The sequence below is a fragment of the Spermophilus citellus genome (assembly GCF_964194105.1).
Source record: "Spermophilus citellus genome assembly, chromosome: 2".
Classification (NCBI taxonomy): Eukaryota; Metazoa; Chordata; class Mammalia; order Rodentia; family Sciuridae; genus Spermophilus; species Spermophilus citellus.
The window spans coordinates 81,499,908-81,517,115 of NC_138183.1; the positions used below are offsets into that span (position 1 = coordinate 81,499,908).

The window sequence follows — 17,208 nt, forward strand, 5'->3', positions numbered from 1 at the left end:
GTTTCATGCAAGAGTCTGAATTTGAAGAGAAATTTCCAAGCTACAGTTAAGTATTTAAAACATGAGATTGAATGGGATCACTTAGGGAATGAGAATGGAAATGAAAGAGGCCCAAGAACTTGGCACTTAGGCAAAGTGAGGGCAATAAGGAGGACCCAGTAAAGGAGGAGAGAGGAACAGCTAGTGAGGTTGGAGAATAATCGAGAAAGTGATGTTTCAGAAGCTAAAAAACAGGCAGTTGGTACTTTTACTATGGTTTAGGAGAAAAGAGAAATTCCTGCCCCCCCCCCCACTCCATTAATCCTACATGAGGATGTCATAAGTTTAAATTGAAAATCAGATGTGGTACACAACAGAAGATAATGTTCCTCTTTCTTTACTTTTTCAGTCCGCTCTGCTTAGAATATACTTTCCCCAGTAATTAGCAGGACTTATTCCTTTATTCAGAAATTATATTCCTACTGAGACTTTTTGTGACCACTCCTGACCCCTTCCTGACTCCACATAGTTCATATTTCCCTTCCCTTCTGTAGTTTTCTGTCTCTATCTTTTGGCCACTTTTTAACATACTATATATTTTACTTTCTTTATTTATGTCTACAGCTTAAATGTAAGTTCTGTGAATGTAGTTGTGGCTCTTGTCCTTTTCCATAGCACTTAGAGTACCACTTAACATGTGTCATAGTCCTTTTTTTTATTGCAGTAATTACAGATTTACATCTAAATTGTAAGAAATCATGTGGAGAAATCCCTTATATACTATTTTGTGTGTGTGTGTTCTGTGGCCAGTGTAACAAATTTCCACAAACTTGGTGCTTAAACAACAGAAATTTATTCTTTCACAGGTCTGGAGTCAAAAAATCTGAAGTCAACGGGATTTGCCTACTCTGGACATTTCATATAAATGAAATCATAAAACATGTGGCCTTTTTGTAGCTGGCTTCTTTCACTTAGCATTGTGCTGTTTTCGGGATTTATTCATGTTACAGCAAAAAGGGAAAACTTCCTTCCTTTTTTATGCCTAATATTTTATTGTGTGTGTGTGTGTGTGTATATAATGCCACTAAGAAAATTCATGTACAAGTATTTGTGTGGACCTATGTTTTAGAAGTGGAATTACTAGGTCAATATGGCTGCTTCTCTAAACTATGGAACCAACCTAGGTTGCCTTTTAACAGATGAATGGAAAAAGAAACTGTGGTATATATACACAATGGAATATTACTCAGCCTTAAACAAGAATGAAATTATGGCATTTGTAGGTAAATGATTATAGCTGGAGGATAGCATACTAAGTGAAAAAAGCCAATCCCAAAGAACCAAAGGCCAAATGTTTTCCCTAATATATGTGGATGCTAATTCCCAATAAAGGCAGGGTGGGATAGAAGTACTTTGGACTAGACACAGGGGAGTGAAATGAAGGGAGGGGTTGTGGGAGTAGGAATGATAGTAGAATGAATCAGACATTATTACCCTATGTGCATATTATGATTCTACAACCTGTATAACTCTACATCATGTACAACCAGAAGAATGAGAAGTTACACTCCGTTTACGTACGATGTGGTAAAATGCTTTCTACTATCATTTATAACTAATTAGAACAAATTTAAAATTTTTTAAAAAAATATATGACTGCTCTATATTTAACTTTTTGAAGATCTGTCAGACTTTTCTATAGCAATTATACTATCTTACATCTTTAAAGGCAAAGTAAATTTATAATTTCACCACATTTTTTTCTAACACTTATAATCTTCCTTTTTATTCTTTTTTTAAAATACCTAACATATTAGGTATGGAGAGGTATCTCATTAAGGCTTTGATTTGCATATCTTTAATGACTAATGATGTCAGTCATCATTCATGTGCTTATTGGTCATTTGTATATTTTTTCTAAAGAACTCTCTGTTCTAATCCCTTTTTTCTGTTTTTTAAAATGGATTTACATATTTCTTGTTGAGTTGTAAGAGTTGTTTATATATTCTGGAAACTCAACCCTATTTTCTCCTTTTTGTATGTTGTCTTTTAACATTACTAAATGTTTGATAAAGTCCAAATTATCTATTTGGGTTTTTTATAGGCATACTTTATCATGATGGTTGAGGAAATTCCCTTATATTCTAGTCAAGGGTATTTATTATGGAATGGTGTTAGATTTTATTACATGCTTTTTCTGCATTCATTGAGATGATACTGTTTTACCTTTATTAATATGATCTATTTTAGTAATGATTCATATGTTGAACCAGTATTACATACTTGCAATAAATTCACTTCATCATGATTTCTAATCCTTTTCATATTTTGCTGGATTTCATTTCATAGTATTTTTGTATATTCATGAGGGATATTGTTCTGTAGTTTTCTTGTACTGTTTTTACCTGGTTTTGATATTTGGGAAATACTGTCTTCACAGACAATTTTAGAAGAATTTGTAATATATTGATGTTAATATTTCTTTAAACACATGTTAAAATTTATCAGCGAAACCATTGGCTCTAACTTTTATTTCTGGTAAATTTTTAAATTATTAATTCTCAGATTATTTCTTCAGTCACTTTCAGTAGTTTTTGTCTTTCTAGGAATTGTCTGATTAATCTAGATTGTCTAATTTGTTAATTTACACTTATTCATAGTATTTTTATCTCTGTAAAATTGGTAGCAGTATTCTCTCTTTCATTCCTGGTATTAGTCATTTGAATCTTCCTTCCTACCTAGTGCTTTGTGTTTTAGTCTTTTTTTTTGGTCTTTTCAAAAAATTGTTTATCTTATTCTTTGTCTCTGCCTCCCCCAACCCCTTTTTTTCTTTTGGTATTGGGGATTGAACCTAGGGCCATGTCACTAATGAACTACATTCCTAGCCCTTTTACTTTTTATTTTGAAACAAGGTCTCCCTGAACTGCTTAGGGCCTCTTTAAGTAGCTAAGGTTGGTCTCAAATTTGTGATCCTCCTGCTTCAGCCTCCCAGATTCCTGGTATTGCAGGTATATGCCACTGTACCCAGCTTCTCTGCTCTAATCTTTTATTTTCTTCCTTCTGCTAGGTTTGGATCTAGTTTGCTTTTCTTTTCCTAGTTTCTTAAAAGAGTTAAGTATTGACTCTAAATCTTCTTTTTTTTTTAAGTATTTTATTTTTACGTGTTAGGTGAGCACAATCCCTTTATATTTATGTGGTGCTGAGGATCAAACCCAGCGCCTTGTGCATGCTAGGCGAGCACTCTACTACTGAGTCACAACCCCAGCCCTAAATCTTCTTCTTTAATAGGCATTCCCATTTATAAATTTCCTTCTGAACTCTCTCTTTGCTGTACATCCTAAGTTTGGGTATGTTATGTTTTGTTTTCATTCATGTCAAAGTAGTGAATTTCCCTTGTGATTTCTTCTTTGATCTTTCATTACTTAGACTTGTTATTTAATTTCCAATTTTATTTAGTTTCCTAAATTTCTTTTTTTATATAGATTTTATCTTTATTCCATGTAGTTAGAAAATATATTTGTGTCTTTTTAGTACTTTTATATTTTTTGAGACTTATTTCACATCCTTGAAATATTGTCTGTCCATCTGGTAGAATGTTCCATGAGGCTTTTCGAAGAATAGGTATTGTGCTATTGTTGGGTTGAAAGTTCTACAGATATGTTCGAATTTTCTGTTTCCTTACTCTTGTTGTCTAGTTGCTATTCATTATTGAAATTAGGGTATTTAAATGTTGAACTGTTATTGTTGGATTATCTTTTCTCTTAAATTCTTTCAGTGTTTTGCTTCATTTATTAAAGGACTCTTCTGTTAAGTGCATATTATGAGAATTTTTTTTATTTAATGCTGTTTTTTTTTTTTTCTTCTGGTTTTAATATAGCCACTTCAGTTCTCTCTTTTAGGTACTATTCACATGACATTCTTTGTTACATCTTTCTACTTCTACCTTTGTAGCTTTGGACAACCTTTGTAGCTTTGGACAATGTTTATTTAGTTGGATCATTTTTGTTTGGTTTCTGTTTCATCTATTCTGCTTTTAATTGGCCAATTTATCAGTGTGTATCATTGTTTAAGGTAACAAACATTAAGCCCATGTACATTAAGCCCAAATAGGCAAGTATTCAAACTTTAGAAAATCATGTCATGTGATTGTTAACACCATAAGTTTAATGGAGATAGGCCATATGATCACAACAATGAGTAGAAAAGAAATTCTTGTTTAAAATTCATTGTGCATTCAAGATGTTCAAAATAAACAAAAATTTTAAAAAGAACTGTATCACACTAAAAGTAGAAATGAATTTCCTTGTCTTGATTAGGGCACAGTGGTGTATGCCTATAATCCCAGGAATTCAGGAGGCTGAGACAGGAGAATTGCACTTTTAAAGCCAGCCTCAGCAACTTATCATGGCCCCAAGCAACTTAGCAAGGCTCTTTCTCAAAAAAAAAAAAAAAAAAAAAAAAAAAGCGGGGGTGGGGGTGGGGGCTGGGGGCTAGGGATGTGGCTCAGTGGTTGAGTATGCTTGGGTTCCATCCCTAGTACCAAAAAGAAAAAAAAAGAGGGCTGGGGATGTGGCTCAAGTGGTAGCGCGCTCGCCTGGCATGCGTGCGGCCCGGGTTCGATCCTCAGCACCACATACAAACAAAAGATGTTGTGCCCGCCGAAAACTAAAAAATAAAGATTAAAAAATTCTCTCTCTCTCTCTCTCTCTCTCTGTCTGTCTCTCACTCTCTCTTTAAAAAAAAAAAAAAAAAGAGTGCTTGAAATCCACACTTACAATGAGAATTGTACTGGAGGAAACCAAAGGTATTAAAGGGAAACAAATGCTCTGATTTTTATCTCAAGAAAACCTATTAACAAACTTTTTTTATAGTTTTATATTTTTTCTAGAGAATTTACATTATATCATATAAGCAAATTTAAAAATGGAAAAGTGATGTGGTATTTTTTACATTTTATAGTGTTTTACAAGGTTTTTTTTTTTTTTAATAACTTTTTCGTTTGTATTTTTTTCCTCTAGAGCTACAGAATCTTATGAAGTGGAGAGTCTACGACCTCCTCGGTTTTTTAATGAAGATGGAGTTATCAGACCTTACAGGTTGAGGGATGGTACTGGAAATCAAATGTTACAGGTAAGTTAAGAAATATCTTATAAATTAAAATTAAATTAGTAAAGCTAGATTTTTTTAAGTACCTATATGATGCTATAAATATATATTAGATTATCTGGACTTTGATCAATTTTGATTAATTCCTTTTTTAAGTTTTTTATATTTACTTAGGCTTTAAAATACATTTATTTACTATAAGATTTTTTTTCTTTTTTACAGGCATCAAAAAGTTTGATATGAAAACAATTAATGCATGACTTTGCAAGTGAAAGCCAACAGTAGATTTTAGTCTTAAAATTACAAACTACATACAGCTGTTTCAGTATTTTGAACATAAAGAAAAGCTTTTGTATTGGTAACTTTTTAATAGAATTTTAGTGAATCTAATCTTTTTATATATTCTTAGCTCTGCAGTGGATTTGCTAGATTTATTCAAAGCCAATGTGCCTTATTTATCCTCATAGTATGTGGTACATATTTAGCCAGTTAAACCACTTCTATTTAGGATACTTCCTTCAGTTAATTAGACCACTACTAACTTTTATACCAGATATAAGTAATCCTTATCTCTAATTGAAAATAAATAAAAACAAAACTCAGGAACACTGCCACTGTAGATTATTCATGGGTTCTTGTGATTTACTTTTGAAGATGTTCAAATGGCCATGATCTTCTTCCTGGGTTTTTGTTTGTTTGTTTGTTTGTTTGTTTGTTTGTTTGTTTTTGGTGGTTGTTGTTTTTAGTTTTTGTTGATGTTGTTGTTCCTAGTGTAGTCTGTGTAAAACCTTGGAAGATATGATATGTAGTTCACATGCTAGCCAGTATCTTTTAGTAAGGGAGGTTAGCTTCTGAAACACTAGATATTTGGAAGGTAGAATATTTTATCTGTTCAGACAATTTCTTACTTGATAAGTCAGACATTAATATCTGGATTTTGGTGTAAGTAACATGGTGATCATACTAAGCTATACCAATCTAAAGTTGTTTCTGTGGTTTAGATGTGGAATACTAAATTAAATCATTTGCTTGAAAACATACCAGTAGTTATTACATTATACAGATTCAAAAATACTTACAGTAATAATGAATATATGGCACTTCTTTATAGCTTTGATATTGTAAATATTATCATATTTAAAATAACCAGGGTAAAGATTTAAAACTTTAATATTTTACCTACTTCATGTAGAGCATATAATATTGCACAAAATGTACATATCCATTTTTCTCTGAGCCTACTGCCTAGTATATTAAAATGTAACCACAGAGTTAATGTACACTATTTAGTGAAGTGATATTATGCTGTGATTTTAAATTGTTCCTTAAAGTGTCACAATATTTGCAGTCTGTTGAAAGCTTGTGCTCTAAGGACTTATTGTGAAATCTCTACATTGACATTGTTTCATTCTTTGAAGATAGATAGTTGCAAAAATGACATTGGCTAACACTGTTTAACATTTCTACTCAATTCCTGACTTATCTTGTCAGAGCACAAACAAAATGTTATTAGCATTTTACTAGATTAAAAGTTGAGTAGTTTTCAAATCACCTTTTAAAAAACTAAAAATACTTCTAACAAAACTATTTTTAAAAATTTCCTAGGAAATAAGAATGAGTAGTGAGAATTTAGAAATATACAAGTCTCATTATTATAATGGAACAGATTATAATATATAAGAAAACTATGAGTTATCAAAAATTTCTCATGGTTGACGATTTAAGTGACAAGTAACTTATTTCCATGCCTTTACTAATTGTTTTATGAAGTTCTAAACTCTGGGATTTAAAGGCATGATTTTCTAAGTACTTCCAGAGATGCATATTATTTTTAATACTCCAGTCTTAGCATTTATTACTACAAGAGCTATTGCAGGGACTAAAAACTCATAACTTACTGTTTAGTAAGAGAGTTAAATACAGTATAAGCTGAAAATACCTATAAGAATTCTCCAGCTACCTTAATATGTTTACAATTAGTATTATTCTCTTACAGGTGTTAAGAAGTAGGTGGTTGTTCTAGCAATAGTAGTGATTTTTTTTAAATGGAAACTACTATATTATTAGTGAGTGAGTTAAAATATATGAATACTAGTGCTGTGAAAAATAATTGGATGATATAAACTAGATTTAAAACCTCATCTGTTTAGGTTTCATCTAAATGATTTAATGACAGAGCCTTTGAAAAAATTTGATACTTTAAAATGTTTCTCTTTTTCTTAAAAAGGTGCTCTTTGTTCACTAATTTATATTTGCCCATATTTAATAATTAAATATAAAATACTTTTATTGAGTAATTTTCTATCTAGAAAGCTACATACTATTATAGTGCTTCATAGTAGTCAATTCCTACATCTACTAGAGATGTAGAATAATTTTAATATATTCATAGAATACCTTATTGATATCATAAAACCATTTTATACATGGAGGGTATAAAAGTCAACACAGTTTTATCTTAGGCCTGTTAAGTTATGGAATGTTATATCCATGATTGCAACCTGAGTCGCAGCCATAAAAATCTGCTTTAAATTATTTTAACTCCTTTAGCATTTCATATTTTTTACATGTTTTCCAAGAAATTTGCCATAATTAATTAACCTCTGTGCTTCTTTTTTCCTTTACCATGCTTTCAGAAAATTCAGTTCTACAGGGGATGGATTTTGACTCTCAGTAGCAGTAGTGATGAGGAGGAGGAGAAGGATAATGATGATTAGTCAGATCTAAATTGTTAACATTCACATGTTCTTTATCTTTTAACTTGGAATGTTTCATTAGTGTGTTTTGTAGGACTGCTATCATAACGTCTATGTGTCCACTTTTAGGGAGTTAAAACACTTTTATTTCCTTTCCAATGTTTTTCTGAATATCATGATAAAGCAATATATAATTGGATTATCTTAAGCACAGAAAAAAATGTATTTTACATCCAAAGTAGGGTGCACTCCATATTGTAGATTTGCTTTTATACACTTCATTGCTTTTGTATTAAAAAGTTTGTCCTTAAGATTTAAAGTTAGACTTAAATATAGCTTTTAATGTTCACTAATTTTAATTATCCACTTACATTTGTTAGCACAATGCCTTCTTTTTATTGTTCTATGTAAATTTTCTGGGCTGTAATGTAATAGCATTGTGTAAAAAAAGAGAAAAAATAGTAATGGTCATTCAATGTTTTTAGATTTATTTATCATTTTAAAGGTACTTTTTGTCAAATTTCTTTTAATAATAATAAACATACTTTACTTTTGAAGCTGTGTGAATTTGTTGTTCTATTCCAAAGCAATAGGTTTAAATATATCTGATTTGCCATGGAATGTTAGTGAATAATGTATAATCTAAGAATGAAAAAAATATTATTTTATTTGGTTCACTTTCTATTGTTTTATTGTGAATTTTTGTGAAATAATGAACAAAGTTGGTTTTTAAAGTCATTATACTTGCTTATTAATTTACATATCTATTTACTATATATTATAAAATTTTATAAATTCAGAATTATTAGTAAGATATTTATAATAAACATATATATTTTTCTGGGTAATATAGGGGAATTTTGCCTGTGTTTCTGAAAGATTTAGAAACAAATTCTTTTTATGTTTTGTTTTCTAAAGGTATTTTCAGAATTTCAACTTAGATAAATTTAATTCTATTGTTCTAGTTCCCTAGTTTATCAGATGTACTAATAATTAGATGTACTAATGGGGGGGACTACTAAAAGGTGAATAATTATTAGTATTATAAGTTTTAATCCCCATGACTGCTGTGCTTTTGGATCAACAGAGGAAGATTTCTATATGCTAAAGCACATTGTTTAAATTAAGCTTATATTAGATCATACAAGCTAATTCCCTTAACTGTTTAACTTTTGGTTTGTTTCAACACATCATTTCTGAGGTTTTTTTTAATTCTTAAGTTTATCAAACAAACTTTTATTTCTATGAACCTGCATTCTTTACATTCTTTGAAAATGACTACTCTAGATTTTAAAATACTGTGCTTTTCAAAAGTAAAACAGGAGCAGTAAAAAATAATTGGCTCTTCTGACATTTCTACCTGTCTAGCATTCGTTTAAATTAAAATAAAGTCAAGGGTATACCTACTAAGACTAAGGCATATGCATATATCAAAGAATTTATTGTTGATATCAGTAGTACTCTTATCTTTTGGGAGTAAGTAAATAAAAATAATGACCATTAAAATAGTACTGGCATCAAAAACTGAATTTCTATTTGTCACTACTCTCTCACCCTTGGCCAAAATCACAAAAACTTTCTCTACTAGAAACAGATAGACCATAAGCTATTATTATATATATTGTAGGAAAGAAAAGCCTAGAAATGCCTTCATTGGTTTCTTACATTTCAGCTTTATAAAACTATTGTTTTTCAAGACATTTTTACTGAGTTTCCTGTGGTTGGTCTGTGATACTTAAGTTTTTTGATATCATTTCATAAAGATGACCTTAATAGTCTTTTATTTATTATTAATATATCTGGAAAAAGTTCTGTTTATTTCAGTAACAACTTGTCATTTTAATGAAAAAAAATTGGAAGTAGAATTACATTTATTTAAAATCTCTCTGGCAGTAAGATTTTAAACAGTGTTATAGTAACTAGCACATTTCACTGATGTGGTCTTCTTTTATCATTCTTTAATTTTTAGCCCTTACAAGCAAAATATGAGTGGGTATGGTGGTATCCACCCGTAATCATACTGCTCATGAGGCTGAGGCAGAAGGGTTGCAAATTCAAGGCCAGACTCAGGAATTTAGCAAGGCCCTGAGCAACTTAGTGAGACCCTGTCTCAAATATAAAATATAAAAAGGGCTGGGGATGTGGCTCAGTGGTTAAACATTCCTGGGTTCAATCCCTAGTACCCCCTCCAAAAAAAGTAGTAAAATATATTCTTTAATATTAAAAATTTTTTTATTATTAGTTGTTCAAAACATTACATAGCTCTTGACATATCATATTTCATACATTTGATTCAAGTGGGTTATGAACTCCCATTTTTTCCCCGTATACAGATTGCAGAATCACATTGGTTACGCATCTACGTTTTTACATACTTCCATACTAGTGTCTGTTGTATCCTGCTGCCTTTCCTATCCTCTACTATCCCCCCTCCCCTCCCATCTTCTCTCTCTACCCCATCTACTGTAATTCATTTCTCTCCCTTGTTTTTTTTTCCCCTTTCCCCTCACTTCCTCTTATATGTAATTTTGTATAAAGATGAGGGTCTCCTTCCATTTCCATGCAATTTCCCTTCTCTCCCTTTCCCTCCCACCTCTAGTCCCTGTGCCCTTTTCTCTTTTTGTTTTTCTGGCACAATGAAATAATCTTTTCAAGCTTATTAGACAAAAGTTTATAACTGGATTTCCAGTATTGTAAAAACAAATGCTTTTATTGGAGAAAAATTGAACACTAAAAATTGCTCTGTACCTGAGTTTTATTGATGGAGATATATGACTGGACAAAAATATCTTGTTCCTCATCATATATGTAGAAATTAAGCTCCCCTTTGAGATTCTAATCAGGTGAATAGTTCTTTTGTTTATTAATGCCTGTATAATTAATTAGAACTTTAAAATGGAATCTACAATGAAAGTCTAGTGAGAAAGCTATTTTTGAGCATTGATTATATAATACTATACCTTTCATATCCTTTAACTTTATGAATACTCTAATTTCTACATAATCATTGCTTATGTGTAGTAAACAGGAAGAAAATTCTTCCTTAAGAAAGTGATTACCATGAGGGATTCATTTTCACTGTCTCCCTGACTCTGGAATAACATTTGAAAGATGGCAGGAAAAAAGCTGTGAAAATCCTGAAATAGTGCACACCCATGATCATGGATGAATAACCAAGGTGTTTAAGAGTGTAAATGAATTTAAATATTATTCTGAGCTTACATCTGATTTATCTATATCCAATTAGCACTCACGTTGGATATAGATAAATCAGATGTAAGCTCAGAATAATATTGCTCACTTGAAGTATTCCTTATAAAACAAGTCAAAATAAATTTCAATTTAATCAGAATTTTATAAATTTTAGCTTTTGAAATTGTTCAGACCACTTATTTATGCAATTTTGTGTTGGTTATTAAAATGTACAGCTGGAGTCATTGTAGATCCGTGACTAAGATATTAATATTCATATGAAAAACATGTTAATGTATTTATATCTCAAGGTCATATATACAGAAGAAAACGACTGATATAATAGCTATTGCTCTCTCTCATTTAAATCCTATAATGAAATTTTGCATTAAACCTTGCTTTGGTGATGGGAAGAGGACCATCTTCAAGCTTTAGCTTTTTTCTTTTATAGAAAAGAACAAATTTAAATTATAAACTATTAAATTTCCTTTCAAATGAATTTATAATGACCTCAAACTATTACAGGTCCCATGAGGTTAAGTAAAATGATATTAAGTGTATTATTAATTTAGAGCAAATTATTATGATGGATAAATAAAAAAATATCAGTTTAATTCATTAGTCTAGCTCCTTTGGGGTAAATGAAGATCAATTAAAATATTTAAACTATTAATCTTTAATTTCAACAGATGAATGCCTGAGTATAAAGTAGTATAGAAAAGCCTGAATCAAAGAATAAAACATGGTTTCAAATGGCTCTGTATTTTAGAATTAGAATAATTAATGATTTGCATAGATAGAACATTTTTGTATTCATTATTATCTTTCAATAGGATGAATCTACTTCAGCACTTATTCCATACCAACCAGTGAATATAGCAACAATGTATCTCCAAACATTAGTTCAAAAACACATTTAATAATTCTGTAAAACTGGCTTCTAATGTAACTTTGTTCATTGTATATACATTTTCTAAGCAGTGAAACAGTAAAAGATTTCTACTAAGTGGCATTATCATTTCTCAGGATTTTAGAGATCCTCTAATTTGTAAACATTCAAAATATTATAGATATTTGTGTTTTTAAAACAGAATAGTCAGATTTAGCTAAGTATTCATATGTCTGTAATTTTGTCTTGAGCTTATTATGTTTTTCAATTAAATCAATTATCATTTCTCAACAACCTGTTAAGTACCTTAAATCCTGCAAGGATTTTTTGAATATATTCAGTTAAATATGGACTTATATAAATTTCTAAAAGTATGCTCATTAAAGAGAAGTATAAGAAACTGTTGAAAATTTTCAAAAGCTTTTGTCTCTACCATTTATGTAATATTCTTAAGAATTTATTCACTCAGTTCTGATCCAAATATATGAATCACCACTTTGTTTTTATTTTTTAACATTTTAATTGATGCATTATAATTACACATAATAGTGGGATTCATTGTGATATATTCCTACCTGCATAAAATATAATTTGGTCAGTTTTATTCCTAACTACTTCCCTTTTCCTTCCCCCCACATCTTCCTCCAATATCCCCTTCCTCTACTTTACTGGTCTCCCTTTTGTTTTGTGAGATTCCATTTTTCCCCCTTTTTTCTTCCATATATGAGAGAAAACATGTGACCTCTGACTTTCTAAGACTGGCTTATTTCATTTAACATGATGTTAGAAACCAACTTACTACCTTTTAAAGATTGAGAAAAAAAAATCCCACTCAGTATTATCCTTAATGTAGAGAAGCTTAGTTTTCATTGCTGAAGCACATGAGTGGCCAGAATCTTTTCTTTACTTGTGTATCTGATGTAGAAGCTTTTTTCTTTTTCATTGAACATTTTACCGTTTTGCATTTCCTTTTTTAAAATATTTCTTCCCCTTAAAAAATAATTTTTTCCTTAAAATGTGTGTGAATGTGTGTGTATGTGTATGTGTGTATATATATACATATATATGTGTGTGTGTGTGTGTGTGTGTGTGTGTGTGTGTGTGTGTATATATATATATATATATATATATATATATTCTCATATCCATTGTTTATGAATATTGAAAACCAAATTGTACCATGGAGGTATATTCTTTACCATTTCAGGTACTTTTTTATTTTTATCTGTGTTGTCTTTGAATCCTTTACAAAAATATTATAATGGCCATTATGTAAGTTCTAGAAGGGAGGCTGTTTTTGTTTGTTGTGTATTTCTTTTCTTTCAGAAATTACAGATGTTTGTAATTAGCTTCAAACACTGCCTTAATAACATTTGGAAGATAACCACCTTCAGCCGTCGTAGTCTTTCCTTTTACTTCAGGATGAGAATTACAACTAATCGGAAAAAAGGGCTTAAAATAGCAGTCAGATCACCATAGTAGTGCTGAACACTCTTCCTCTGGCTTCATCTGAAATTTTGAGTAAGTGGACAAGAACTAGGAGACAAGGCTTAATGGATCTTACTCTTCATTTTGTAACTCTTCCTCTCCAGAAGGATACTTCTGAATGGAACAAGAAAATTGAAGAGAGCCAAATTTTGTTTCCCAGGCTAATTAGAGGTCTTAGTACCTCAGATAAAGCAAATCCCATGGGAAAAGAAATTACCTATCCTTTGATGGAATTCTCAGAATTTATTTATTAGATTACCAAAAATCTCTTGGAGGAGTACTTGTCATATCATTTTGTAAGGCCCAGAGTTTTAAACATTTGATAGGGGTATGTCCCACAATGTTTATTTTGGACCAAAGGAACCCCACTCCAAACTTCCAGTGTTATGTAAAAATAATTTTTGAATAAGACTGAAATTAATTATATCTTCTCTGGAGGTAATGGTTCTACCTAGGGAAGGTTTAGGTTTACTCTGTCAGAAGTTTTAAATGAATGTCTCTTTAATTCTGTAACTTGAATGAGACCAATTTAATTTCTAAAACTTTTTAAAAGTTTGTTCTCATTGCATTTGTTAAATTGCTAAACATATGAAGGAAAGAAAAATACTGTTATAATTGAATTTGAGTACATTTTAACGTTTTAAAATATTCTTTTAAATTGAACTCAGATAAGATCCATTTGGGTCGTACCCTCTTTTTACCAAGGGAGTAAATAGAGCTAAAACTCATAATATTAGTTTAGAAGGTCTTCCAGTCTTATTAAGGTACAGGTACTAAATTCTCACCCCAGGCTTGCTTAACTCATGACTTCTCTATTGGCTTGTTGGAGGTCTGCCTAGTAATTTCTCCCCTAGTTTCTTTGGATAAACTCAGAAATTCTCAGCATAAGCTGAGTTTAATAAAACTCATCCGTAAATGTGTGTGTATATGTGTGTACAAATGCATGCTAAAAGTAGTTGTTAGAATTCTAGACTTTGAATGAGTTAGGATTTTTGTTGTTACTGGATAAATGTCCTGTGAAAGGATAATGTTCGTTTGCTGAATTAAGTAATTCATTTTCATGGGCTTCTCTCATTTATCTAAAAAAATTTAATGTCACCTATGAAAGGAAGCACCATGTTTTTTGGTTTTTGTTTGTCTTATAAATTTAAATAATATTGATATCTTAGGCACCTCTGATGATAATTCTGATAAACTGTCTTAATGGCAATTTTTCAGTGAAAATTTACCTGTAAAGAACCCTATGGAAATATTGTAGAGAAAAATGGGGAAATGTTACAGAGAAAAATGCATTTAGTTATTTTTGTGGTACTTCAAGTCAGAGGTGGTTGTGTATGTTAGAGGTCTCTTGAAGATGCAATGTTGGAATACAAATATGGGAGGCTAGCTGTTTTGTGGAAGTTAACCTTGCTGGAATACATTGCCAGGCTACTTTGAATTTTAGAATTGGCAAAGGAATAAAATGTATAATTACATATATATGAGTGGATGTTTGCTGGCTTGATATGGGAGAATAGTTTATATGAATACATATAAAAAATTAATGCCATCCATGCATTCCTTAACTCTAGATGTCTTTATTGAATTCTTGTTAATTATGTATCATACGTTTTTCAAGATATTAGGCTTCCAGCTTGGAGTTGAGTAATCAAGATTTCTACTCATCCTTCACAAGCTTAATTCTAGTGATTATTTTTATTGTTAGGATAATTGGGGATAAAACATTACCCATTAGAGGCCAACTCTGTAATGTGAAAATCTTCACAATTTTATTCCTGTTGGTTGTGTAGGTGATAGATGCAAGCTGTAAGAAATTGTAAGAATCAAAAAACACATAAGATATGACTCATCTCCAAAGAGGATCCTGACATTACATCAAAGTTGAAACATTGCAAGAGCTGTGGGATATCTGAATCATATTCCACCGAACAGTTAAAATGAAATTCTACTCTATCTCCTAGAATATATACACACTTGTCTCTTGGAATCTGTAGCAGATTGATTGCAAGACCTCCAAGGACACCCAAATCTGATGCTCAAGTCCCTTATAAAATAGCATAGTGTTACATATAACCTAAGTATATCCTCTGAACACTTTACGTATCTATGGATTACCTACAATGTAAGTACTATGTAAACAGTTGTCATACTGTATTCTGAGGGAATAGTGACCAAAAATAAAAGTCTGTACACATTCAATTTTTTAAAAGAATTTTTGTTCCATAGTTATTTGAAACTACTGATGCTGCACAAATATAGAAGGCTGACTATAGTTTTTCTGTGCTTTTTTTTTATAAAAAAATATTTAAGATACAGCAATATCCTATGGCTCAGGGTCTGAATTCTTACACTAAGTTAGCCTCAAATTCTAGTTTTTTTCTTTTACTAGATTTTTAGTCTTTTCTTATGCCTGTCTGATTTCAGTTCCAAATTGTAAAATGGAAATATTGTACTACCTGTCTTGGTATTGTTGTTAGGATTTAAACAAATGAGATAATATATGTAATTATTAATATTATGCCTAAGAAGAACTATATTGTATTTTTATTGTTCCAGATGAATACCAGTTTATGCTAGTTTTTGAACTCCATTATATAAATTCTATATTCCTCATTTGTCTCCTCTTTGTCAAGATAAAAGCATCATTAAATTTCATCCTTTTTGTTTCCTTTCAAGGTTAGTAGAATAGTTATAATACCATGATAATTTCTGCACATTAATTGGTAAACAGTAGGTTCTTAGTGATTTGGACTGCACCTAATTATACAATATTTTAAAAGAAATGTTATTTTCAGGTATATGTAATGTCATGGATCAATAAATGTTGATCACTTGGAGGTTCTGCTGGAACTGAGATTGTTGTAACTATAAACTTATTACTGATGCACCCACTCTGGTTCTTCTAGAATGTATTGAGTAGGTTAATTGAAAATCTGATGTGGTTGGTGCACAGTTACTCTGCAAGCATAATTCTGTCATTTCTCCAGGCTGTTTTGATTATACCAGTTGAAAACAATATATAATATATAATAATGTCTTTCCTTTTATTTTATGTCAAAGGGTTATATTCAGCTTTCTGGTCTAAGCTGTCAATATAACCTATAGCTATGCTTTGGCTGACAATCAAGGTAGCTCATTAATATGAGAGGAGAGGAAGATAGGAGGGATAATCCCTCTCCAGAAATGATGACATACTCAGATTTGATTTTTTGTTTAATCAACTTGCTTTACAGGGTAGCCTAAATATCACTTCTTCATTCTTGTTTACATTTATTCTGTTATATATGAAATCATTGAGTTTTAAAATAATTGATTTCAACTATATTTAATTATGAAGCTTGAATGAATACCCCCTTTTATTTGCCATGGCACTGAAATCTCAAATTTGAACTGAAATATTAAGACATCTTTTATCCCTAAACTTTGAGCACATTACTCTTCAGAAATTATTGGGGTTTTTTCATTAAAATAGATTATTTTGAATAACTTGGTCAGTTCTTAAATAATTGAAAATGATAGCACTTGCCATTTTTCAAGTAATTCCTTGGATTTTGTTGTTTATACAAATGGTTCACATTTTTAGTAGAATCTATTTCATAAACCTTTCCTCTTTCGCCATCTCTTGAATATTAAAATTAAATAATCTATAAAAGTTTTTCTTTATTATCTAATAGATTTTATCACTTGATAGCATTCATTGTTAATTCATCTTTCATCTAGATGAATTTCATTTTCCTATAATCTCCCATGGTGTTGTGTTGTCTTAAATTTTTTTAAAAAACTATGAGACCCTTACAAAAATTTCAGATATTGATCATATTTTATAGTTTTTGCTAAACTATGTATTCTTATTTTCAC

General features: G+C 30.7%; 1 protein-coding gene across 1 annotated transcript in view; it reads left to right on the forward strand.

Annotated features, from left to right (window-relative positions):
* Positions 1-17,208, forward strand: part of LOC308641541 (intermembrane lipid transfer protein VPS13A-like) — a gene marked incomplete at its 5' end in the record, with an annotated part of 147,541 nt that overhangs the window by 100,225 nt on the left and 30,108 nt on the right. Inside the window, 1 exon segment of the mRNA XM_081280216.1 lies at positions 4,998-5,109. Coding sequence (XP_081136342.1) covers positions 4,998-5,109 — 112 coding nt within the window.